General features: G+C 42.5%; 1 protein-coding gene across 1 annotated transcript in view; it reads left to right on the forward strand.

Moving 5' to 3' along the window:
- The window catches only part of DCC (DCC netrin 1 receptor), a gene marked incomplete at both ends in the record, with an annotated part of 255054 nt that overhangs the window by 185395 nt on the left and 42217 nt on the right, over positions 1 to 27442 (forward strand). The window contains 3 exons of the mRNA XM_080362678.1: positions 8792 to 8933; positions 11036 to 11146; positions 16327 to 16521. Of these exons, the coding sequence (XP_080218804.1) occupies positions 8792 to 8933; positions 11036 to 11146; positions 16327 to 16521 (448 nt within the window). The remainder of the gene's footprint in view (positions 1 to 8791; positions 8934 to 11035; positions 11147 to 16326; positions 16522 to 27442) is intronic.

Consider the following 27442-nt stretch of genomic DNA (forward strand, 5'->3'; position numbering starts at 1 on the left):
TTGCAATTTGGACCTTTCCGCCCTGGAGATGGTTTTACCAGTTGGTGAGGCTGTTAAATCTGGCTTTGTAAAGCCTTGGATTAAGCCCAACTACTGCCCGCTCCTGTTGGATCTTTATCTCTGGAGTATAAACAACTTCACCTGCACAAGACTGAGCTGGGCTTGAAATGTGCAGGATTTTGGGGATAATGTTTTCTTTTGCCTGTTTGCAGTTAATTATCATCATCAGGTGGGAATTCACCCCGTTGTTAATGCAATGTGTTATTTTCTATAATCCATTTCTAAAGACTGCTGTATTTATTACCCAGGTGAAGAATAATAACGGGGCGCTAGGCTTTGTAAGTCGCTGTATTTCCGAGGGCTTTGTTTGAGACGGTAGCTGTGATTATCTCTCATTTTTCTTGACAACTCTATTGCGCCTTCCTTGATCGGTAACATTACGGCATTAAATCTTCTGCAAGGAAAACAAGGTTTTGACGCTGGGCAACGGGGCTGGAATCGAAGTTTGGGCAGTCGCTCATTCTGGCGACGTTGCGCAAGTCGATCTTGCCCTTGAAAATAAGATCAAGCGGCCAAAATGTACCAAAATAAGCCATTTTTGTGGGTTTGACTCAACAGAGCTGTCTCTTTTCCCAAGGTCAGGCATAACCAGATTGCTCCTTTATCCCATTCAGACAAGAATTAATCCGGGGGAGTCTTATAAACTCTATTACCCAAGGAATGGTTGGGATGAACTAAATCCCTTCTGGCCTGTGAATTAATGAATCTGGGCTCTGTTTCCAGGGAAATAACAACTAAAATAGTGGCTCTCTGCTTTTGGGAGGGCTGGAGGGTGCAGCAATGCTGGGCACAAGCCTAAAAGCGAACTAAATAATCATGTTCATGCTCTTAAATCAAGATAATGAGGGCTGGCCATCTCTAAAGCGCGGTGTAGGCCACGTTCTCTCATTTTGGGAAGCGTCCCCATTCATCCATGGTAGGACACCAAGACAGACAAGTCCTCCCGAAACATGGGGCAGATGTCAACAGTGCAGGTTGACTTGGGAAGTGTTGACCATGTTGGGTTGTCTCTGAACAAGAGTTAAATAAATACTCGGGGGTCGGAGTAGATGACCCCAAAGGTTCCGTCCAACCTACAGCATTCCATGACATTTCTCTTGCTTTTCATTCTCATTTCGATATTAATTTCTCTTCCAACGTGGCTCAGATGCAATTCAGATTAACAGAGTGTCTGATTGTGACCATTCCACCTAAAGTTAAGTGCTTAATTTAATTATCTGAAGTGCAGCAGCCTAAATAAGCATTTAGCTTACAGGGAACTCAGGGTGGTTCAGGTAGACAAACCAACTACTGATGGTGCTTCAGCCACATGCGTCAATTAATTGGAATGAACCCAACCTTGATTTATAACAAACTTGGCCTTTGCGGCTCTAGTAGTGAACAACAGTTGAGCTTGGACTAGACAAATAAACACATTGAATAGGTCTTTAGGCCAAGACTTTCAGCTGATTTGGGGGAGGGAGAAAAATTATACCCAATATATCCCCACAGCAGCTCTGATGCTGATTCAGAATGTCCAGCTGCACATCCCTAAAGCCCTAAAGAGAGCTAGAAAATAGAAAATGTATTTTCTATGTCTGTGTTGATGGTTTCTGGAGCCCCGCTGAATGTTACTGAATGTCCACAAGGAATGAAAAGTCTTTAATTAAACAGATGCCGGTGGGTGCAGAATTGAAAGGCCCAAATGACCCTCGTCATTAATCCTAAAAGTCAATATAATGCGTTGGGTTGGCTGGTGACTTGCAGTTATTTACCTTTCCCAGATGAATTTGGTGTCCGGGTCCCGTGATAATTGGAGGAACCTCCAGCGCTTCAGATTTTAAAGGAAAATATAATTAAACCAAAAAAATGTAGAGAGAAAACCAGAAATCATTAGTGAAGATGATGTATTTTCGCAGCTGGCTGGAGTTATTTAAAGCAACATGTGCTACCTGGACGACCTTTGTATTTATTTCATCCAGTGTTTTAGAGACTTGAAAAACCAAAAGCAGAAGGATAACATGATGTTCAATCAGAATTAATTAATAAGATCAACCTGAGGGTACAAAACAAGGAAACAAAGTCATATTATATCTGCTATAGATATATACGTCTCCAGTTTGAAAGCAGCAGATGCAAAGTGAAGATGCAATAGGTGAGAGCAGAAAATCACAAGTTGCTTTTGATGAGTGTTTCTTTGCGTTTACACGTCTACCTGTGGGTCTTCGCTCTTCAGTTCTGTTTTTAATTAACATTTACGATCACTGCAGCCGCTTGTTGGACGCCTAATGAAACCAGAACCTGCCCTCCTCGTTTCCCTTGAACTTCTCCCCGCGATTTAATTGGAGACGAGGTCGGTACGTTGGTATTTCAGGTCTTCTCATGGTCATCATTAAAACAAAGCACAATTGAGAAGAAGTCAGTATTTGCGTCCCATCTTCCTTGATGAACGGGTGGTTTTCTGAGAAATCTCTGTTATCTGGAAGAAATCAGTGCTGGTTGCCATGAAAGTTTGTGATAATTTAATTGAGACCTCGTTTGTGAAATGCGTAATCCAGAATATTCCTCTTTGGACAGAAAACGCGCCAACGCCGGCAACATCTGGCAGGTTTTCCCTTCCTTCCTTTCAATACCATCTTGGTTTTTTAATAGGATTATTCATCATTGTCTTCCGTCTTGGAGCAATTCAACAAAAGCTTTATATATCCAGATAGAGAATATATATATATATAGATATACGTTTGCTCGTGTTTCTGTCCAAATCCTTTCCTAGTCATCGCGATTGGGTCCGGGGAGCCATTCCAGCTCACGATGCTCAGTGAATGGCACCAGATGGTTCCTTTCTCTTCAGAAACTGCTCTATACCCAAAATAGAGCCTTTTCTCCTCCCGAATTCAGCCTTTAAATCAGAGCATTTATGCCAGAAAACTTATGGGTTTTATATAAGAGACCCAACGAGATGCTCTCCAGATTAACGGCATTCACGGGAAGCAGATACACTTTATCGCAATAGCCTTGGTGCCCATTAAGACTCCGTTGCAATTAGTATTTTGGTGGTATCGTTATGGAAATGTCTAATTTGCAAATAGGAGAATCGGTGGCTTTATAAAATCAACGGTACGGAGAATTAGCATCAAAATTAAGGCAGGTTTTGGTGGGCACGGGAGCTCCATCAGGCTCCTAATGCAATGATGATTTTGGGTCATTTGTGCTCAAACCTTTCTCCAAAGTCACTTGTTTTTGGGGGATCTCTGGGCAGCTCCTGATACCAGCACCTTAATATTATATAAAACCGAATATTTCTTACAAGATATTGTTCATATTTTGATTTTAATCTGAATTTGAACAGAAATTATTTGGGAATTATCGCGCCCTTTGCTTTATAAACTCAACCACAAGGCTTCCAGGCAGCATAATTGAAGTACTCAACATCAGTATCATCAGTAATTAAAGTGATCACCAACTACAGGTGCTGCTAAGTGCTAATCAATCAAACTCATTTGCAATTGAAAACTTGCTTGAAGTATTGATAGTTGCTTTGATCCTTGGCCCCCTTGGTTTTCCTATAGTGGACTGAAGCCCTTTACAGGTGATGGAGGGACATGAAATTCAGCTTTTCCTTGATGAAATTCAACTTTTCCTTGATGAAATTCAGCTTTTCCATCATGAAATTCATCTTTTCCATTACGAAATTCAGCTTTTCCATTATGAAATTCAGCCTTTTCTTGCCTGATCGATGTCAATTAAAAGGTACCATAGGGCAGATTTGCTTTATCAGCTGTTGAGCGACTCCCCGAGCAGAGGAAGGAAACTAATTGTGAGTAATTGTGTCGTTGACACACAAATGGGTTAAAATAAAATGTATGGCGATGGAAATATATCACAGGTGGGTTTTACTGTTACATGGTTTATTTCTTAATGACAACTTTCTTGCTCAAGTTTGAATGAGAAATCAAAACGTTGACGATTTTCGTGAGTATGATGACGAGCAAAGAGCATTTCAAGTCAATGGTGCATTTGAGTTCCGTTAAAAGCTTTTGTTTTCAAACATACAAAAAGAGCGCGAGTTTTAGTTGTATAACGAAGTGTCTAAAATGCCCTAAAGTATCTAAAATGTTTCTGTAGTTGCAGAGAGAGAGAAAATTGTGACATTTTTCATGATTTGGTTTGAAACCTCGTGATTTTCTGGTTGTTTGCCATCATAACTGAGTATTTCCGTGAGGTTCCTGACTTTTCTAAGCCTTGTATTTGGTTGCGTTTCATCCTCTCCTCTTTTCAAGTTACACTGATTTTTGTATTTTCTCAAGCACTATATTACTCATATACAAATTATACATATTTTATAAATAAGGTGTGATCTAGATGCTTAATCTATGATGCATATATGAATAATAATCTATGAATTCACAACAGATTCTCCCATTCTAGCTTTATTTCCCTTGCCTTGCGATGGTTCAGGCTTTTGACCCGAGTTAACCTGCGTTAACTCAAATATTCACCACCAGCTGGTAGATGGGAAGTTTTAGCCCACAAAATTTCTTCCAGAAAGGTACAATTTCTAATGGTCTTTGATCCTGGGTGGTGCCTGTTGGACCTGTTAAAGGTGCCAGGAGCTTCGAGAGCCTTATCCCATCATCCCATCCCGTCCCGTCACCCTGTCCCGTCATCCTGTCATATCATCTCATCCCATCCCATCGTCCCATCCCGTCAGCCCGTCATCATCTCATCATCCCATCATCCTGTCCCGTCATCCCATCATATCATCTCATCCCATTCCATTCCATCGTCCCGTCCCATCATCCCATCATCTCATCATCTCATCTCATCCCATCCCGTCGTCCCATCATCCCATCCCGTCGTCCCATCATCCCATCCCGTCGTCCCATCATCCCATCCCATCGTCCCATCATCCCATCCCATCGTCCCATCATCCCATCCCGTCGTCCCATCATCATCTCGTGGTCCCATCATCATCTCGTGGTCCCATCATCTCGTGGTCCCATCATCTCGTGGTCCCATCATCTTGTCGTCCCATCATCCCATCCCATCATCCCATCCCATCCCATCCCATCCCATCCCGTCGTCCCGTCCCATCATCTCATCTCATCCCATCCCATCATCCTGTCCCGTCATTCCATCATATCATCTCATCCCATTCCATCGTCCCGTCCCATCATCCCATCATCTCATCATCTCATCTCATCATCTCATCCCGTCATCCCATCATCATCTCATCGTCCCATCATCCCGTCCCATCATCCCATCCCATCATATCATCTCATCCCATCCCATGACGCCATCCCGTCATCTCACCCCATCCCATCACCTCATTGCATCCCATCTTCCCATCCCTGTGCTTTTTGTCAGCTCACGGTGTTTTTACATGGATGTTATTCCCAGTTTGGTTTGTGTATCTAGCTGGTGGGATAATCGAATATCCATTGAAAAAAACAATCCACAGCATGGACTTGAAAAATGTGGAAGAGAAACATATGTGCAACGTGCAACAGATAAACTTCATAAAGCAAGTACATTCGTCTGCTGCTATAACTGAATCAGTGTTTGCAAATATCTGCTGATGAATATTTATGTCCAGAACATTATTGACGAAAATAAACTGACAAATGGTCTTTGCACATCCGGAAATTTCGATTTTATAAGATTCATGAGATTTCGGATGCTCCACGTTTCCAATCGGTGTAGAGAGAATATCGCAGCTCTTGCTTAGTCTACTAAATAACCATGAAAATGGGGAAAGGAAAATATCCTTTGGGTTTGGAAACTATGGGAGAGCGGGTTAAGCTTCAGCTCGAGTTTGGTTGGGTATGTTGGGCCAACGTTTGTTCTCCTAGGAAAGAGTGACCAAATACAATTGAATTCGGAGGGATCAGACTGCATGGTTTGGAATCTGTAACGGGGTATTTTGGTTTGGAATAATCTATAAAGGGATATGAGGGCAGCGCTGGGGCTCCCAACTCACACCAAGATGCTCGGGGTCATTTCCTAATGGTGCAAGGAAGGGACCGCACACCCATTAAAGACAATTTCAACAAATGGAAGTGCCCAGCAACCTTTTAGGATACTTTTCCCTGTTGTGTTCCCTCCAGGACTGACAGGTTCCTAAAATCCTCTTGCAGCTCACTTCATTTGATGGTTTCCTTAGGAATCCTGTAATAGAAAGGAAATATTTTCTCTCGGGTAGTTGTTACCGCTGTCTCTGAAGCAGAAGAAAGGACAAGAAGTCAGAAGCTCCGTCATTGATTTTCCGGGAGCAAAGGGTCACATGTTAAGTGCTATTGATAAAAAGCATCGTCACGGTGTCCATGGAGACCAGGTCGAGGTGAAAGGGAACTGTTAACATCAGGTGGATCCGTACAGAACCTGCTTTTTCCTCTAATCATAAGGAAGATCTTATTTCTCCTACCAAACCCGTCGCTCCTGTGCGAGCTGCCGTGCGGGGCGATGCAGCCGCCTATGACTTCAAGGCAGGAAAAGGGGGATTTGGGCTCTCATAAAAACTGCTTCGCGCTTGCAGGTGTCCGCACGGACCACCCCACACTCACACAACCCAATGGCTTCAAAGACACTGGAGCCACTTCTTTTATTTTATATTTTAAACCATCTATAGATGCGTTAAATTGTTGCCGACTGGCCCCATCGAGTGGTTGAACCGTTTCTTGATTATTGCTCCATTTGCCAGAAACTTTGGATTTGAAATAGATGGACAAAATGGTTTGGAAACGATGGTGGACCAGCCAAAGATGCACTCAAAGTCCAGGTCATCAGAAGGTCTTCCAAATGATGGGATTTCTTTTAAGTATCACCGTGGTTTCTATCAGGTGATTCAGTTCTACATTTGCTATAAGCGACACCGTTGGTTAAAAGTTGGTAGAATTGTAGAATGTCCTGAGTCAAAAGGGACCCACAAGGATCATCATCCATATATAAAGGTTTCTTATCTCCAACCTCTCAAGATATACTCCAAGATTCAAGGGTGAATAATTTTATGGGCTCCTGTTTTCACCTTTCCATCCTCATTTTAGGCCAGTGACGCAGGATGGGGCCAACTGGGATTTCAAAAGAGTTTCTTATAGGTCTTGGAAGGTACAGGGGAAAGATTGAGTTGTTCTTTCCTCCTCTTCTGTGAGCAAATCACTAAATGCTCTGTTTTCTTCTCTACTTGGGAAACAGGGCAGTCAAAGGGTCTTCTCATAGCTGGGCTGGAATATTTGCAGATGCCGAGGTCCCCACGACGAGAGTGTTGGAGATGGGAAGAGTCGGCACGGTCCCAATATCAATGAGTTACCTGTAGACCGACAACAGAAATATGTTTTAAAGCCGCTCTCTGGGTGTTTGTGTTCCTCCATAAACATTCTATATGTAGGCAATTTCCATATGCAAATGGCCCCGATCTGTTTTGAAAACAACCGCTTTCCGGTTTGAAAAATGGGAATTGTTCTGCCCCAGTGCAAAAAACACGGCGTTATTTCACTCAGGAATGAAAACCCGACGTATTGATTTTGAAATGTATGATAGATTGTAACAATAAATCACCACGCAGTATATGTGCAAAATGGATTTTTTCTATTGCAATAATTAATTTGATATGTGCTATAACGTATTTATGCAGGGCCTAAGCAACCCAATAACGGTAATAAATTGTATTTGGTCAAAAACTATCCACTGTGATGTGGTCCGGATTGTTTTAGCAGCGAAACGCTGCTGTACAGTATCAGCTCTCTTATCAGTCCAGATTAGTAAAGCTGGTGGGTTTTCCCAGACAAATAATAAAGAACAGAATGAACAGACGGATGGATGGACACGATACGCCGAGGAGGGATCAATACAGCTTTTGTGGTGGAAAGTCCCGCTCCACGTGTCTATTAAAGCCCTTTGAAGGAATCGTTCAGCACGGAGATCCCGTTGATACCATTGGCGTGGATTTCCTAAAGCCTTTTGATATGATGCCTCATAAAAGGCTCCTGAAGAAGTGAAGTCACTGGCATGGAAGGATTTTTCCCTTTGTGATAAGTGACTGATGGATAGAGAACAAAGGATGGAAAGATATTGGCTTCTCTGGGCCGAGGAACGGTGGTGGTGGCGTCGCCATCTCCACGCAGGATGGAAAGCGAGGAAACAATTAGAAATTCAGTGTAGCGAGATCACGATAAATCCTTACAACGCTGGGTGGCTGGGAGACCAAAGAGTAAATGAATTCTGTGTCCATAGACTTGAACAACAAGAGTCCTTCAGACCTTTCTCCAAGGATAGAGGTGGTAGAGATGGATGTTCGGCCTCGTCGGGAGTCACCAATAAGGGACAATTTTGGTTTGGGCCGTTAGGCTGAGATAAGATCCCTCCTACAATGTAGCAAAGCAACATTGAGAAGAAATTAAATGATTGGTTTTGGTCAATTGTGTCACTGCCCTCTGTGAAACGGCTCAACAAAGGTCTCCCACATGTTGCGATCGGCAACGTTTATCCCCAAAAGCTTTGACTCTCTTGACATTGATATAATGAGGGTGCAGCAACGTGTCCGTGAACGTCTGTAGAATTCAAATGGCACAAAATAGTTAGAACTGCTTGAGTTATTTGTATCTTATGGTCAACATGAGGCGACTTTGTTATGAGAAACAAAATAATAGCCTTTTTATTTTTCTTTTCTCTTTTTTTCCATTTGTTTTATGTGCCTTATTTCTATGATTTCGTTGTGAAAAAACAAAACCCAACCATAATATCTCTTCTTTTCCAGAGCATCAAAGTCAGCTGGTTGCCTCCACCACCAGGTACTCAAAATGGATTTATTACGGGCTATAAAATCCGACATCGAAAGACGACCCGCAGGGGTGAGATTGAAACACTGGAGCCAAACAACCTCTGGTACTTGTTCACAGGTCAGTGTTCGCGTGGTTTTGATGAATTAAATGCTTTGGGAATAAAATATACTTTTCAGTTGAAGGGAACATTGATTTCTTTGCTGGCAGGTAGCATTTATTGTGTTGTACAAAGATAGTCTTTATGGTGGGGGGTTTTTTAACCAATTTTTTCCTTAATTCTTTTATTATATCTTTGTCTCCTGCACTTTATCATTAATGAACTTGAAGCTGGGTTTTTTTCAGTCCAATATCTTAAGCCTCAGGTGATGTATTTTTTTAGAGCATTCGGTCAACGTTTCTCATAGGTGCCAAAATAGTAATTTCTTGTTTCTTTTCCAAGATTTTCCGCGGAAAATGTCGCCTCGCAGAATAAAAAACCCAACACTAGGTCATAGCAAAACTATAATTGCCATGAGTGAAAGCAGCCAGGTGATTATCATTTAATGAAGTATAACAAAGGCAAGTGTAGAGTCTTACATCTTGGTAGGAACAACCCCAAGTTCCAGTGTAAGTTGGGGAATGAGCTGTTGGAGAGCAGTGAAAAGGGACCTGGGGGTCCAGGGTGACCATGAGCCAGCACTGGGCCCTTGTGGCCAGGAAGCCAATGGGACCTGGGGTGGGTTAGGGCCCAGGCTGCCCAGGGGGGTTGTGGAGTCTCCTTCTGTGCAGACATTCCAACCCGCCTGGACACCTTCCTGTGTAACCTCATCTGGGTGTTCCTGCTCCATGGGGGGATTGCACTGGATGAGCTTTCCAGATCCCTTCAATCCTTTCAATCTGAGATTCTGTGATTCTGTGAATTCTGAGTTGTATATTTCAGGATAATCAATAACGTTTAGCGTTTGGGTGGAAAAAGCAGGATTTTCTATCAAAATGAAAGAAAAGCGAAAGTAGATTATTTTTCTGAAGAAGACCTTTAACACCAGCTTGGTCATCTCATGTAGCATCTTGACCCAAGTTCCCATGGACAAGAAGTCCCTTCGTGTAAAGGCTACATAACTAATACACACAGCTTGTGCAAGAAACAAAGACTTTCTGAGGGAAATTAGCACATTAAGCATGTTAAACAAGTTGAAAAGGACCCATTTTTTGGCAGGTAAAGCAGAAATAATGATGGAACCCGCTCAGGTGTTTGAGTTGAGTCCAAGTCCTCCGTAGCTCCGTCCCTGTGGATCCCATCCCATGGCAGCGGAGCAGATGAACCTCTATTGTGGTAGATGCCAACGTCTTGAGCAAATTCCTTCTTAAACATGAATTATTTGGGGCTTGAAGAGCTGCAGGATGGTGGCTGCACATCCCCATCTCACCTCCACACAGCCCAAAATCACTGGTTTTTAGTAGTATTTTTTAACAAAGCTTTGGAAAACATGTTTTTGAAAGCAATTAAGACAAATATCCAAGTGTCGTTATTACTCTGTGCGTTGTGCTTGCGGGAGACCGAGCTATGAGGCTGCTCTAAATGGACATTTTAAATATTAACATGTAGGCACTATTCTGCAATTCTCTCCGGTCGGCAGGTGCTTTACGGGATAATAAGAACATCTGCAATAACGAAGGAATGTAGAGGTACAACGCAGGGTTCTAAATAGCCGCTATCAATTTTCGAGTGGGTTTCCGTGTCAGCGCAACGTTCCGCTGCTCGTTTTAATTATGACCGTTTTTCTCCAGAGAATGTTTGCAATTAAATGAAACATTATTATATGGTGGTCAGTATAGACTGAGCATAAAGATAAATTTATATCCCCACCTCGGGGGCTTGAAATCCTGCGGCACGTTTCGAATGTAATTGTTTTCCGATGGCTTTGGCCACAGCGGGAAACGCCTGATTTCTGAATTCGTGCTTATTTCATCATATTGGTAAGACTTGCTGTTTTTATTCCTGACCTGTGTGCTCTTTCATTAATTATGTGTGTATTTGATATTTATACATTCTTTATATATATATGCGAGTTGCGGCAAATCCAATGGCGATTCCAATGGGCTGAAGTTCAACAAGGCCAAGTGCCGGGTCCTGCACGTTGGCCACAACAACTCGGTGTTTCATTTTATGCAAACTCCGGGATTGTCGTTGTTTTTTTAATTTCTGTATGATTTTTATTTGCCTTTATTTTGTCCAACAGGGCTTGAGAAAGGAAGTCAATACAGTTTCCAAGTGGCGGCAATGACGGTGAACGGGACAGGACCCTCCTCGGATTGGTACACGGCGGAGACGCCCGAGAATGATCTCGACGGTAAATGGATCTTTTTCACCAAAAAAAGCTCTCGAGCATTATGGCCATAACAGTGTAATATCATAAATGATAAATGTAACCAATCAACCAAACAACGGAAATGATGCCAATGGTCCTAACAAACCGCTAAGCAAATATTCCAATGGGTCAACTCGCGTTTCCCGACCTTTATTTGCAGGTGTTGGCGACGCAGCTGGATAATTGATGCCATGCAGATACCTGGAAAGCTGGGGGGGGTGTAAATCAGGGAAGAAAAACACTGAAATGAAAGGGTTAGATAAAATGAGCGGAATATTTGAAGTAGCAGAGGAGTAAAAGGAGAGCAATGAAAAAGTCGGCCGAAAAACAATTAAGCAGAGTGCAAATCCAACGGAACAAAGGGCCCGACAGATGGAAGTCACGGCAAAACTAGAGACAATGCAGAAGCAGCAAATAGGCGGTAGAGGGGAGATGAAGAGCAAATGAAAGGCAACTGATGAAAATTGCTGATTTTTAAAGCAAACTCCATCACCTCAAAAGGATCAAAGGCAAAGCGGATGAAAGAATAAATAAATCATGGGTTTCAATGCAGCGTGGTACTTGACGTTGCCTTTCTTCTGTCCGGCCGGATTTCCTTATGATCGCAAAAATCCACCCTTGCCAATTGAACAAGAGGAATTTCTACCTTTCCCTGTGTCCAAACGCATGTTGAGATGGTTTTAATTACGCTTGGGCTAGACAGCAGTTTGCAAAACGATGTTGCGAAGGTGTAAATTTGCACAGGAAACACATAAAAAATAAGAAAGCGCCGCGTTGGAGGACGTTTTGATTTGCATTTTGTGCACGCCGGTTCCTTTGAAGTTTTGGTGCCCAAACATGTGTTTGCATGCAAAGATATTAATCACGTAATCGCAGGTGGGAGTAGGTGCATGCGAATATATCCAAGCAAAGCTGTTTTGCTCGTGGTTTGTATTGACATGCGTTTGCGTTTGCAGCCATGATTCTCCTCCAGCCTGATGCTGGGAATGCAGCGTGTTACTCGCTAAATACAAATGCCTTGATAAACCCTGGGGAAAAATCTATTTATTATCGGAGTTCTATGATGACACCAAGTTGGGAGGGAGTGTGGAGCTGCTGGAAGGCAGGAGGGCTCTGCAGAGACTGGAAAAATGGGCCCATTCCAATGGGATGAAGTTCAACAAGGCCAAGTGGTGGGTCCTGCCCTTTGGCCACAACAACCCCCTGCAGCTCCAGGCTGGGCACAGAGTGGCTGGAGAGCAGCCAGGCAGAAAGGGACCTGGGGGACTAATGGCCAGGAAGCTCAACAGGAGCCACCAGTGTGCCCAGGTGGCCAAGAAGGCCAATGGGATCCTGGCCTGGATCCAAAGCAGCGTGGTCAGCAGGACAAGGGCAGTGACCCTTCCCCTGTGCTCTGCATTGGGGAGGCCACCCCTGGAGTGTTGTGTTCAGTGCTGGGCCCCTCAGCTCAGGAAAGAGATTGAAGTGCTGGAGCGGGTCCAGAGAAGAGCAACAAGACTGGGGAAGGGACTTGAGCACAAGCCTTATGGGGAGAGGCTGAGGGAGCTGGGCTTGTTTAGTCTGGACAAGAGGAGGCTTAGAGGTGAGCTCAGCACTCTCTAGAACTACCTGAAGGGCAGTTCTAGCCAGGTGGGGCTTGGTCTCTTCTCCCAGGCAGTCAGCAATAGGACAACAGGGCTTCAACTTAAATTTAGGCTGGAGATTAGAAAGCAATTCTGTGCAGAGAGAGTGGTCAGGCATTGGAATGGCTGCCCAGGGAGGTGCTGGACTCACCGGCCCTGGAGGTTTTTAAACTGAGATTGGCCATGGCGCTTAGTGCCATGATCTAGTCAATGGGCTGGAGTTGGACCAAGGCTTGGACATGATGATCTCTGAGGTGTCTTCCAACCCAGTCCATTCTGTGGTTCTGTGCAGTCCTGCAAGCGTCGGAGCTGGAAAACAGGCTGGTACTGGCCATTCTCTCCCTGCTGCTGTGGATAATGCATTTTTTTTGCTTTCACTGGAAGGCATCGGCAACACGAAGACGAACAGTATCCTGGCGAACAGCGTCACCTCCCAATGGATCTTCATTTTAATTAGTGTGTTTTGTTAAAGCGATTAGAAATCCAAACACCACTGCTTCTGGAACCCTGGAAAGCACGCGTGCGTTTACAGGCATCTCGGAAGGTTTGAAATATTTATTTTGAGCCTCAAATTTTACACTTTAAAAACAAAAAAAACCCAGAAAAAACATAGGAATTGAAAGCGGCGCTTTCCCCAAAGGGTCTGATTTAAATAGCTTGAGCGAGGATGCAAGAGAATCTCTGATCAACTCCGTATCCTCTAGGAAAATGGGTTTGGGATGCTCGTTTCTGATTGCTGCACGGAACAGATGGAAGCTGTTACATGTCTTAGATAGCGATACCATTCAGCTTCAACTCTAAATTAGCTCGGCAAGCTCAACTATTATTATATTGTAATGTAGACTGAAAAGCGGTTGGGGGAATAGGTGAAGAACATGGCATGAATAAAAACGACCCTTTGTAAGATGTGCATCTTTGAATGTCTGAGGAAATTGTGAAGGCGACCCAGATGTGAAGCATTTTTCAAGCTTGACAGTGGAATTAGAGACCTTTGAGTAGCTCTAAGTGTGGTGTTCGCTGGATCGAAGACGTGCGTCTCAAACCATCATGTAGATACACAGCGAAGGACTTGGGCACGTGTGAGCAGATGTGGCATCCCAGGAGGACACATCCCACCATGCAGTGACATAGATTTTCAGCATCCATGGAGCATCTCAGATGTCCCACCACCCAGTGACATAGACCTTCAGGTTCCATGGGACATCTCAGGATATGTCCCACCATGCAGTGACATAGACCTTCAGCGTCCATGGAGCATCTCAGATGTCCCACCAGGCAGTGACATAGACCTTCAGCATCCATGGAGCATCTCAGATGTCCCACCAGACAGTGACACAGACCTTCATATTTCAGTTCTTGGTAATAAATAAAGCTACTTAAAATGTAATTAAAACTGCTTTATATAGATAGAAAGTTGAATTAAAAAAAAACCAAAACACTAAAACCAGCTCTGCATTTATGAAAGTTTAATATTCAAAAAACAGTTCAAATATATTAACTCCAGCTTCATTTTAGCGACTTAATTCACAACCAGGGTCCAAGAAGTTCAAGTGCCTTTTGCTTTTCCAAACCAGAAGTCATGATTTTGCTCCGCGATGTGTAAATCGCGTCTCTGTGTTTGAAATAAAGAACATGAAATGTTTGAATAAAGTAGTTTGAACCCAAATGGCTGCCTAGAGGTGTCTATAATGCATTGAAATCCCGGAACAATTATTATTTGAAGGCAAATTGGTTCTTTTGGATGCTCTGATCACCCGGGAATTGCTACGTTGAGGACGTTTGAGGAATCACGGTGTTGCTACGTTATCCGGCTTCTCATTTCAAGGCGTTAAATTGTGATTTTGATCTACAGGGCTTGTAAGAAATGCTTGTGTCATTTGTTTTTCAAGCAGCCCAGTTCAGGAATAGCCGCCCAAGTTACTTTAACTTCTGCATTAAATCAAAGTTTGGGAGTGGAGTTGGGGGGCAATGGCAACTTAACCTGGTTCTTCTTTTTGTGACGAGCGACTTTGCAGTGAGTTTTCTTTGATTTTTTTAAAACCAGACCCATGCTTTGCAATTTTAAGAGGTTGAAATTTTAAGAAATTGAAATTTTAAGAGGTTGAAGTTTTAAGACCTTGAAGTTTTGAGAAGTTGAAATTTTAAGACATTGAAACTTTAAGACGTCGAAACTTTAAGACGTTGAAATTTTAAGACGTTGAACTTTTGATACGTTGAACTTTTGATACGTTGAAATTTTGAGAGGTTGAAACTTAAAGATGTTGAAACTTTAAGATGCTGAAATTTTGAGATGTTGAAATTTTAAGAGGTTGAAATTTTGAGATGTTGAAACTTCAAGACGTTGAAACTTCAAGACGTTGAAACTTCAAGACATTGAAACTTCAGGACGTTGAAATTTTAAGAGGTTGAAACTTTAACACATTGAAACTTTAAGACTTTGAAACTTTAAGAGGTTGAAATTTTAAGAGGTTGAGATTTTGAGACGTTGAAACTTCAAGACGTTGAAATTTTAAGAGGTTGAAACTTTAATAGGTTGAAACTTTAAGACGTTGAACTTTTAAGATGTTGAAAGGTATAAATTTGCTGGTTAAGGTACTAATGAGATTTCCCCGAAGGCACAACAGCTTTTCAAAGTACTCTTAATGCATTGGCAAGAAAACACATAAAATCCCAAGGACAGGTGTTAATTCTGCTTTTTTATTACGTTTTCCAAGGTTTACAGTGGGAATGCTTCACAACTCTGAAGTGTCTTTTGTTGGAGTTTACATCATTTTCTATTATTACTGGTTTTTCCCTGTCCTTGTTGGTTTCCGTCTAAACTCTATTATATTGCAAGCCTTTTGATTGGGGAAAAATAGTGATTTGTCTCTTTCTGCTCTCAAAAAGACAAGTTACTATGCGGCTCCTCTGGAGAGACTTGTGATATGGTAGTTATTGGGTAAACTCAAACAAAAGGTGTTTACTCCTCTAACCTCCACAGAAGAATTAAGCTCGGAGAAGGCAAATAGCCTGTGAGTGATTAATTACTACTTAAAGTAATGAATTTTGCCCGGCAATAGCCGTAAATAAAAGCCGTCATTCCGTAATTTCATTTGCGAAATGTTGGTGTATTGACTTAAAGCAGCTTCAAAGCAAGAGTTCAAATTCACTCATCGTGAAAGAGACAGATTATTGCCAGAATATAGTCGTATATCTAAAAATAGTCCAATTTTGTTAAATAATCTACAAGCACAAAGTGTAAGGATCCTGATGAACTTGTAAATAGAGCAGGGAATGGAAAAGTTGTCCTATTGAAAATCCTCTTGCAGGTCATCTTTCATTTTCCTGCATCATTTGTAATCTTTTTGGTCCCCTCCAAGTGGCAAACACCAGATGTTCTGTGTAAATCAGAACATCAGTGCTCTCGGATGTTGCTCAGCAATGAAATTGCATGTACGCTCTGCATGTAACTATGTGGTTTTTGGTCCAAACCTTGAACCTAAACACAGACGTGGAGTGGAATATTCATTGATGCTTTTCTCTTCTTTCTTCGAATCCCAGAATCGCAGGTTCCCGACCAGCCAAGTTCTCTTCACGTCAGGCCCTTGACCACGAGCATCGTCATGAGTTGGACGCCGCCGCTCAACCCCAACATCGTCGTCCGCGGGTACATCATCGGCTATGGCGTGGGCAGCCCCTACGCCGAGACCGTGCGGGTGGACAGCAAACAGCGCTATTATTCCATTGAAAACTTGGGTGAGTCGTTGCTTTCCTTCATTTCATTCCACGAAAAGAGGTTCTTCCGGGACGATGCTGCTTTTGTAGGTTTATTTTCAGGCTATATTTCGCTTGCTTAGGCTGTTTCTACATTCCATTTTACATTTATTCTTACTTTCAAAACTCTACATACTCTCCAGTACGTCAAATCTCTTTGATCAAATGCTCATTTTGTTCATCGGTCTTATTAAGTCACGTCCTCCTAATCCTGACTCCCACTTGCGCAGAGAGCTGGACCTAAAGGTGTTATTCCCCAGGTTGGAATTTAATGGCAAGTCCTATTTTGGGTCTGTCAAATGACGCCAAGGGGAGTGGTTATTCGTTATTCATTATTCACGGTGCGGTCTCTGCGACTCTTCAGCAAGGGACACAGGGACCTGGATCCTTCCCGTGGTGATGGATCATTCGCCCGGCGCTGGGAAACCTGTTCAAAATGTAAAGAAAGTGCAGAAGTTTAATGGTTTCCTTGTCGTTTCTTTCCCACTTTTATTCCAGGTAAGTTTTCTGGGAATGATCCGATATTACAGGGAGATTCGTTAACCTAGTGCATTAGGGGTGCACAGGTAGGCCCGTTGTCTCAATTCTATGGGACTGAAAATATCTGGGGACACTTTGCTTTGGAATTGATATTTTATAGCACCCTGAAACTGCATCATCCAACCTTATTATTACTGCTTGATGTCCAACCTTATTGTTATTATTACATCCAACCTTTTTGCTCTTTCCTTGGGGAAACCTGGGGAGTGGAATAAACTGGTTTCACTGTGATTCCATCAAACAGCTTCGCTATGTCCAGGTATCTATTTTATGATGGAGTTATTGCCAAGAGCCAGCGTAAACTTTGCCAAATATTCAGTGGGTTCTATGGAAAAAAGCAGATTTGATAATGTTTCGGGCAAATGTGAAGTTATTATGCAAAATGCAAAGATGTCTGACCGGACCGTGGAAGAAATCTTGTGGAATATAAAGATAAAAGCTCTTACTAATGAATGCATGCGTCTATTAACTAATGGTCAGGATTAAATGCCAAGCGTTTCTATTTTTAATTCCAAAAGGGATTTAAATCCTCCCAAGCCTATTTTAAGGTGTTTCATATCTTTAATGAGTTTTCAGTTGAGTCTTTGGCCACTGTTGACCCCAAAGTACTAGAAAAGAAAATTATATGGGCAGATGTATCTTAGCAAAAGCTACAGAGATGCCCAAAAGGTCCATTTTATAGAGTTCCAAATGGTCGCCTCTCACTAAAAGTATCTTGATTAACAACTGGAGAAATGTCTTGGGGTTTGTGAAGCTTTAATGTTTGTCTCCCTTCAAGTATTCGATGACCGGTGAATATATTTGCTCATAAAACATCTTATAGCTGGAAGATACACTGGGAACAACTTGTGGATATAAAATCTTTTAGAGCTATTTCTGTGGCTTAAAAGGGTGTTTCGCTAATACACTTTAATTACCAAAGTAACACTCAGACATCTAAAAAAGGGCAAGAGACTGTTGTGACCATATCAAATATTTACTTGCAAACAATGTGCTCACAGAAATCAGGGTTAGTTTGTCTCGAACGTCCTCCAACAGGCCGAGGTTTCATCAAAGTTATTAACGAACCCAATGAAAAGTATCTTTTCATTGTACGTTTTTTAGTTTGATTGCGGATATTCAAAATGTACAATTCACATGTGCGACTTGGAAACTCAACTTCCACGCATAATTGTACTAATTAAATCCCATCATTTAAATATCCCCAGAAAATGAACCTCGGAGGGATATGACCAAGGGCCCAGAGAAAGCTTTTAAAAAATTCAAACAATTGCCAACGCTTCCTACATTATTCACCCATTTTATTAGAAACAGCTACAAATTGCACAAAAGAACACGACGGAATTATTCCGTCTCGTTCAATATTTAAGGCTGCAGTTCCAAATGTTGAGATTTGTGTGGCTTTTGTCGCTCCTTCCCCAACTTGTTCATCCAATCATAGGTCATGGTTGGCCACCTACGCGCACACCCTACGGATAGGGATGGTTGGGTAGGGCTGTTGTACACGTCCTAGAGAAGATGGTCGTGGTATGTCAGCGTTTGGTGGTGAAACCTTTGTGATAGGACAGAAATAAGGATAAATACTCTGACCTATAATCTAGACTATTTATTTGTTCTACCCAACTTCAGCTGTTCAACCGAGTCACCCGAGTTTGAGCCGTATCAGCCCGTGTTCCTTCCCTAGTCCGTCAAGCGGGATAAAACTAGAGTAAGGATAGTTCAGCTCATTCATAGCTCCATCCTCTGATCTTTTGCTCCCATTTACCATGGTCGGTGTCCATAGTTGCAACTTAGCTGTGCCATTGCATTGCTACGCACCAGGATTCTCCATTCTAGAGCCAGCGACGAAATTCCATACCTCTTTGCGCCTTCAATCTGCTGCTACCGATCAATGAAAAATGTCTAGTCCTTAGCGATTTTGGATGGAAGTCAGATATCAAAGATGCTTTTCAAATCCTATTAGACACTTCAGTGCACCTTTGTAATCCTAAATACTTTGAAAACTCTACTTGAAAGTCCAAGGCGTGGAAGCGATGGGCGATCTCCTCTAGTGGGTCACCCATTCCTTCCCTCAATAATGCCAGTGTAATGTCAATATGCATCACATTGAAGTCCTTAATTGATTATTTCTTCCAAGCAAACCTTTGGAAATACCTGAATCAGGCCGGGCTTAAGCTGTCACAGCCCTTGGCTGAGTCGCACACTGAATAAATCACTTGAAAAACACGAAGAAAAGCACTCGGCCTTTCATAATAGTGATGGAGAACTTGATTCTGCGTGATGATCATCTTGAAGACCGCTATAGAGAGGTAACACTTGTCCTCTAGAATGAATTAAATAGAGTGATTTGCTCCTGACTGAGTGGTCCTATTGCCCCAGAGACGCTCTCCACAGATGCAGAAGAATATAAGAATATCCAGAGACTTGAGCTTTGGCAGTGAAGCATTTGCTGTATTTTCTTTCTGCAGCGTATGAAAGGGATTTGATGTCAGCCTCATAAATTTGAGGAGCGAGCATCCCCTGCTCTCATCCATGACAGCAAAATTGGTACTTGACCGAGTAATTCTACCAAGTAGACCCACTGCTAGTGAGCCGCTTCCTTTTCTTTTTTAATATATGTTTAAAATTCTTTGCTTGTGATTATAAATTGCAGGCTTACCGGCTGATTAGCGGTGGGTTTAATGATATTGGAGAATTCACAGGTGCCAATCCTGATGTTTTACGCGTAAGAAATAGCGATTTCTGCCCTGATCCGAGCCAGAAGGCGTTAAGCGCGGTAATGAGCTGGGCTCATCTTAGTATTAAAGCTTACTCATGAAATACAAGTTGAAGAGAGAAGGCAAGAAGCATGCCAAGGAGATTTCCTTCTACCGGTTCTACAGGCGTAAACTTCAAAATATCCGCAACGCCACAGGAGCTGTAGGAATTTGCGTGAAACTTGGAGTGGATCGTGACGCTGTGTTTTTCACTAATGTATTAGAAAATGAAGCAGGGGAACTTTATTGTAGTGCGGTCCAGTTGGTTAACAACATTACGATGTCATTTTGGGATATTTTGAGAACTCGTCCTGGGGTATTTTAACAGCTTACTGATAATAAGAGTAGACTGGGCCTATGTAGGCCCAGACTATGACCAGTTGAGATGTACATTTGAAAACCTGAGGCTCAGTTTTAAGCTGAGCAAGGAAGGTGATTCCTCTGGCAACCATCGTAACGCTTCCATCTTTAAAATGCCCAGGAGAAAATGTGCGTAAAAATGCCTATTTTACAGCTATTCACACCATTTCAAAGCTAAATATGATGGGAAGGCCGCAGCGAATTCCGGCGTCTTGCTTTCTTCTTCCAAGCGCATCCCTTCCCCTCCCCTTACATATGTGAGAACACAAGAACAAGGTGCCATTTTCCAGAGGGTTTTTAAGTAGAGTTGCCTTTATGTGACCTAAAGAAGAAGCCCCATCGGTCCCCCCGAGCGTGCAGGAATTCGTCTGCGCCCTCTCGAAAGACTTTGATTGGGAAGCCGGAGCGCGCGGCTTGAAACCTTTATTTTCATGTCTCTTTTTAACATGAACCTTTGATCCTCCCGGCCCAGCAATGAAAGCGAAATATGCAGCAAAATCTAGCAAAGACTTTTCAAAGTGACTCCCTCTCCTCCTCTAAAGCCTGAAGCTCCGCACATCTGAAAATGTTCAGCTCCGAAGAGAAAATCTAATGGATGGGAAGCATTGCTGCTTAATTAGTAGTTTGGAGAGTTAGAGCTACCGTATGAATAATAAGCAGGTGTTAATAACTCACACCGGTAAGTCATTTTGTAACACCGGAGGGTCTATATGGACTGATGCAAGGGGCTCTATATGGCAGATCCCTGCCATATTCAAGGAATACAACTTAAATATATATATATATTGACAGTTACAAGTGACGAGAAATGAAGATCAAGCCTTTAGATCTGAATTCATGTTTTAACAAACATACACATGGAGGCTTCCATCAAGTCCCCCTTCATCTTAACTGCGGAGCAGATTAAATTTGACCCTCGCGCACAGCTGAGGCGAAAAAGCATTTTGTTTTATTGCGAAGGGAGAGAAAGAAGCTTCTTCATTTGCTTTAATCTTTGCGGCTGACAGTTGTGGATTATAACAAAGACATGAAAGGGAACAAAAAAGCTTTTTAATGGAGTTTTGGGTTGTTTTCTTCCCTTTGCATTTTGAATACAAAATGGAGCAGCGAAAATCAAACAAAAATCTGGTAGATTTGATGCATCTCGCTGTTTCCCTCGTAGATCACATTAAAGCACAACACTAACAAGTAAAGGCACTTGGAGACTCCAGGGACTGTTCATTTTCCTTCTTGCCTTTGAAAAGCGACTCATTTAACGCATCTGCTATTTCTGCTAATAATTCATGCAACAATTTTCCTTCATTTCCCCCCGACTTGGTGGTGCTTGAAGATGATGGAGAAATTGCTCCCAAGCAAGGGGTCAGTTTGCGATCCACGCGCTATTTCCATTACCAACAGAACTTGCCTAACTCCCCAAATCAGATATCGGGCGGATTTCAGAGTTTCTGCGTGTTATAATGAATTTTAGCCTGTGTGTAGAAATCCGCTCATATGCTTCACTTTGACTCTATATAAGCCGTTTTAGTTTGTTTATGCCTCAATTCTCTGCTGTAAAAACCAGCCAAACCAGTTAAAATGTTGAGGACCTATTGACAACACATGGAAGGAAAGAGCTGAATATTCATCTCCTTTGTTGGTAAGGAACAGAATGCCTAAGAATAACTCTTAATCCCAAATTAGAATATAAATAATACAGCTAGCCCAGAATATTTGATTTCTTTATATTCATTCATCAAGTAAAAAGAAATGAAGCTTTTTATCAAGGCTTATTTTTCAGGGATGAGGATGGATACGAGTCTTCCCGATATCTCCGGGGAGATCAGAACAGCCAAGTGACCTGGGTTTATGGATGTGCATTTGCTTGGATGAAAGGCTTCCTTTTTGCGAAGGAAAACACGACCTCTGCTCATGGTGCAGCTTTCATTGTTATTTTTTGTGCCTATAAAAACCTCGCCCACACACATCTTAACCCTCCCGGTGCATTAATGACCTTTCCCCCCATAGCGGGAGGCATCTCGAGTCACATCTCTTCATTTTTTATTCATTTGTCCATATGTCTTACACTTCATTTTCTCCTGCGCTCGTTGCCTTTTTCCGGAGTTTGGCTGCGTTGGGAACATCAATAACAAATGTCTGCGATGCGCGCGGGGATTCTTTCGGCGGTCGTTTCGCCTCCCGGCCGACACGACGTGCACCGAGCTTGCGACGCACGCCGGGAGTTGTAAAGGTTCACATCTCCACAGGAGACCAGACCTGGTTCTAAGCAGGCTCGAGTTACAGCCTTTGCTTAGGAAAAACAAGCCCTGCACGCTTCGTTATAATATAATGCACGCAGGACACAGCTCGCAAGAGAAATCAGCATGGAGACATGATATATGATGAGATGACATCTTAAAAACAACTAAATATGGATTTGCTGTTCATCTCCTGGACTGCATTAAACTAAAAGCACTTAACGGGTTCTCATTATAAATTCTCTTTGGTCTGTTAAACACTTTCCCTTGTGTTTTCAAAGTTAAATATTTCCACAATCAGCTTGAGTACCTATAAATATAAAGGCACCCCCCGAACACTGAGGCACATCTTTTGTCAACCAGCTGCAGTAAGACATTTGGTGCCATGACCTTCACCGGTTCACTGCAGGGTCATGTCTTGAATGGCCTCGAGTTGCACCAGGGGAGGTTTAGATTGGATATTAGGCAAATATTTATTCACAAAAAGGGTGGTTGGGCGTTGGAACAGGCTGCCCAGGGCAGTGGTGGAGCCACCATCTCTGGAGGGGCTGAACCTTGAGGTTTTCAAGGACATGGTTTGATGCCATGGTTGGACTCCATGATCTTGAGGGTCTCTTCCAACCAGATGGTTCCATCTCCTCCCTACACTGCATGGTGCACCCACCCAAAGACACCATGGCTCTGGGGTAGGTCTCTGTTGACTTCTCAGATGGTTCTCTGGGACATGTCTTGCCAAGGACACAAGACAAGAAGGTCCAGCTGTTGAAGGCCGTTGCTGGAGCTCCGCACCGCAGTAGATCAAGGCAAAGCCTCAGGTATTGCCACCTGACCAAGCATTCAGAAGACGACCAGAGTCCGCGTTGATCACCCAAAGAGCTGCGACGTGCCCTCAACAACCATAACAGATTCAACGGCGAGATGGGATTCAAAAGTCCAGGTTAGGCTGTATTTGTTTGAAATGTAGATGTGTCGGACCCCACTCTGTCCCTCGTCGCTCCCATCTTTGTGAAGCAGACTCTCCAGGATCCTAAACAGGAGGATTTTGAGGACATAATAGTACTCCTGATGCTTAAAACCCACATTATTTACCCAGCTTTGTTTAAACACTGGATGAAACCTTTTAGCATTAAAAAAAAATGCCAAATTTCCAGAACTTACATTTTGTGCTTTGCATTCACCACAAAGATATTAGGCCCGTCTTCTGTAACTTTGGAAGATGTATTTTTGACTGTATGGCATTTGATAAGTTTAATTTCATCGAACAAAGCTCTTCTCTGTTATTACAGGTTGTTTACCAGATGTAGATATATGCTAATTCTGATGTGTTTGATTGAAAGTGATCATGAGCTCTTTATTTCCCATTTTTAGCCTTTCTGATGGGAGGTCCTTTCCAAATTCCTTGAGACGTTTGATGCAAGAACATCACAACTTATCTCCTCTCCCACTCCTGAAATGCAACCATTGCTGATATACAAAGTGCCAAGAGGGAATAAAATAACAGTACTTTTCTCTAACTGGCAACATAGGAGATGCTCATTTAGAGAATTTCACCATCAAGTCTGTTCTAGTGGAATATTTATAGTTATTTTGGGGATGATGGTGATTTCTGCACAGAGGAGGGCAGATCACCACAGGCTTTGGGCTTCATCGTGGCACTTCTGGTTGAAAACTTCATTCTAAAGCTCATTTTGGGCTTTAATGCATATGGGGCGGTTCCAGTTTTCCTGAGGAGCAGCTGTGATTGTGGGAAGCGCTTTTCTCTCTCGATTCCTCGCAATTCGATGCCCCTTGTCTGCAGAGTTTATACTTCAGCTTGACATTTGTCCTATCGATAGATTGGGTTTTCCTTCTAATAAGCTGATGTTAGCAGGTCTAGGAGCCGGTCCTGGTGCTATCGATTACCGGGTGTGATGTTTCTGCAAACCCAGACGGGAGTAAATGAGGTTGCTTGTTGAGCTAATTGCGAACGACGGGTTTTTTGCCCTTCAGAAGGTCTTTGAGCATCAGTTTCAATGGCGGGACACGCGGGGCGTACACGTCATTCTCTTGAAGACCTTCAAAAGGGCATTTTCAGCCGGAGTGACTCGGCTTACAACAAAACCCAGCATTTGTGTTTCCACTCCTTTCTGCTCCCTTCATTTTGCATGAGCAGGTGTTAATTATCACAGAATAACGTAGATGGGAAGAGAAGCCTCAAGCCGTATGGTCCAAGTACTTCTTGGAGCTTTGCAGGTGGCTCTGGGTGACACCAGCACCATCCGTGGCTTTCTGAGAAGCTTCTGAGCCCTTTACTTGACAACCCTCATATTGATTATTCCTTAATCACTATTAATTTCTCTCGATGCAATCTCCACCCTGTCCTTTTGCTGCGGGATATTGTCACAAATCATCTTCTTCAACAAGATACCTTGGTGTCCATTGTCTAAAGGAAGGATGGGCACCTTACTGCTGTCTCTGCCATCCCAAAGGGAGATTCCTGTAGTCTACAATTAAAAATAGCTTAGTAATGGGGGAAAAATGAAAGAAAAAGGCAAAAGTTATGATAGTGTATTCATAGATACCTGATGATGCTCAAGTAGAGTAGAAGGGATCAGATCTCAATGAACTGCGCCTTCACTTTTGGTTTGGTTCAAGGTGAGGATCGGAGTTCACCTCTAGTTGCCAAGTATTTTCTATTTCTAGTTTAAAGAGGAGTTTCTGTTACACACGAAAGCTCAGTATTTGTCAAAAGACATGTAGCAGCCATAGAGATGGCACAATTTTACCCTCTAAAAGAAGCAAATAACCGCGATATCTTGAACACGACTTCATTTCCAGAGCATGTTCCATACCAACACTGACACTGGGGTATATAAATATATATATATAGCTCCCATTTCTTTATTTCTTTGCGTTCATTTTTCCCGGAGCACTAATGACCCTTCTGTTTTATTCGCTGCTCCACTTATTAGTGGGTTTACACTACAAAGTTTCTTCATTTGCACTCCAGTCAGTAGCATTTGACCCAAAATGATATTAATATGTTATTAATACACAATGCAGTCCAAAAAGCGACTGCCACTTGATCATATTAATACGTTTGCACTGTTTCATTGGGTTGGACTAAGCCAAACTTCAACACTGTGTTCAAACGCAATTCCATGGCAAATTCCCCTTTTCCTTCTTATCGAAGAGGCGACTCCAGCAATTATTTCTTGCTCCATTTAGCAGCAGCTCTAATTAACCACCTGAATTTTTCCTGGTTTTAACAGAAAGCTGCAGATCGCATCCTGGTCATAGCTCATTTTTGCACATGTAACCTTCCCCAGCCTCGTTATTAACATAAATCATCTATCAATCTGTTCAATTTATAACATTTGATGGACCATATATTGTGCTCTATGGGCACTTTTAATGAAGTATGTGCCATATAGTCTCCACTTTTAAATTTGCCTTGAACTTATCGCATTTCCTCACCTAATTTATCAATTTCCACGCGTCGCTTTTTCGTGATCAACCGAATAGTAAATCACTCATTTTGCTTCTTCATTGTTGGGCATTTGTGATGTATTTTGATTCGAGGTGACAGTTCTATGGGGTTTTGGGGGTTTTGACGGTAATTTCTAGAATCAGGTTTCTTGAGTGATCTTTTACATTAAAAATCAGCGTTCAGGGTGACATTTCTAATGGCTCGTTATTTAAAATTTAAGCTAAATGAAGTCCAGACATCTGTGCTTTGGCCATATGGGGGGATATTTACCAACCGTTAGAGGCTGATTCACCTTTTATTTCTTAAATACATTGAATTAATTGTTGTACAATCTCTAAATGGCCTCTTCAATATAGTCACCAAGTTCCCTGCTGGAAGTAGCAAATACCTGCTACATCTCAAAGCTCTCCAACTTCATTTTATGGTATATTTGCCTGCATTTCCAAAGGGAATGGTCTGTATTAACCCTTCACATCCCTGCCAGATGTTATGCAAGACTCCTAAACAGCTGGGACATCAGGAGAAAGAAGAACTGGAGCCGCTCTAGACAGTGCATATAAATATCCTCCTTTTCTACAGAAACTACCAAATGTGACATTATTAAACTCTCAGCGAAGTGACGACTTGGTGTCTCAATAAATAAATGTTCACGTGGACTCCGGAGAGTGACAACACTTAGCTAAATTAGAAATTTAAAGCAGTATGCTAATACAGAGTGGAAATCATATGAAAATATATACCGCGTCTCTCTGAATACAAAACAATTCCTTATGACTAATGATATTATGGTGAATTAATAACTGTATAATACTTAGCACAGGGAGTTATTAATGCACCAGGCAGTCATTTGGCAATTTTTGAAGTTGAGCTCTTTTGTGACAGAAGCACCTGAATGTTAAACAAATGTCACTGTTTCTTCTGGCCGTAAAATTACGTACAAAATACATGGGTGGAAGGGGTATTAGTAACAATATACGCTGAGCACTTAAACATTATTTACTCCTTTCAAATTCACTGTTACAGTATTAATTGTGCCGAGCTGATTTGGTGTTAACATAGATGAAATACATGATTTTGCGGCAGGTCTTTGGCAATGTCAGGTTAATAAATATCTCCAGACATAGAAACATCTGTAATTTTTCAGTAAGGAACTTTGAGGAGGTGGGTCCCGTGAGCTAAAAGGTGGTAAAATGGCTATTACTGAGGTAATTCTGATATCCAGACAATAGGGAGGGAGGTTTTTGTGCTCAGCATCCCTGGAGACACCCCAGGCCAGGCTGGACGGGGCTCTGAGCAACCTGAGCTGGTGAAGATGTCCCTGTCATGGCAGGGTGACACTGGATGTGTTTTGAAGGTCCCTTCAACCCAAACCCTTCTGAGTTGGACATCTGCAATTCCCTGCTGGGAATTTCAGGATCTCAACGCAACACATCATGGTGACCCTCAACCATCTCCTCCCACGTGGTCCCTAGGGCAGTGTCATGTCCTCGGGATGGGCTGCGTGGGGTCAGATGCCTCCTCGGAACTCAGCGATGGGGCAGGAG

The sequence above is a fragment of the Nesoenas mayeri genome, assembly GCF_963082525.1.
Source record: "Nesoenas mayeri genome assembly, chromosome: Z".
NCBI classification, from domain to species: domain Eukaryota; kingdom Metazoa; phylum Chordata; class Aves; order Columbiformes; family Columbidae; genus Nesoenas; species Nesoenas mayeri.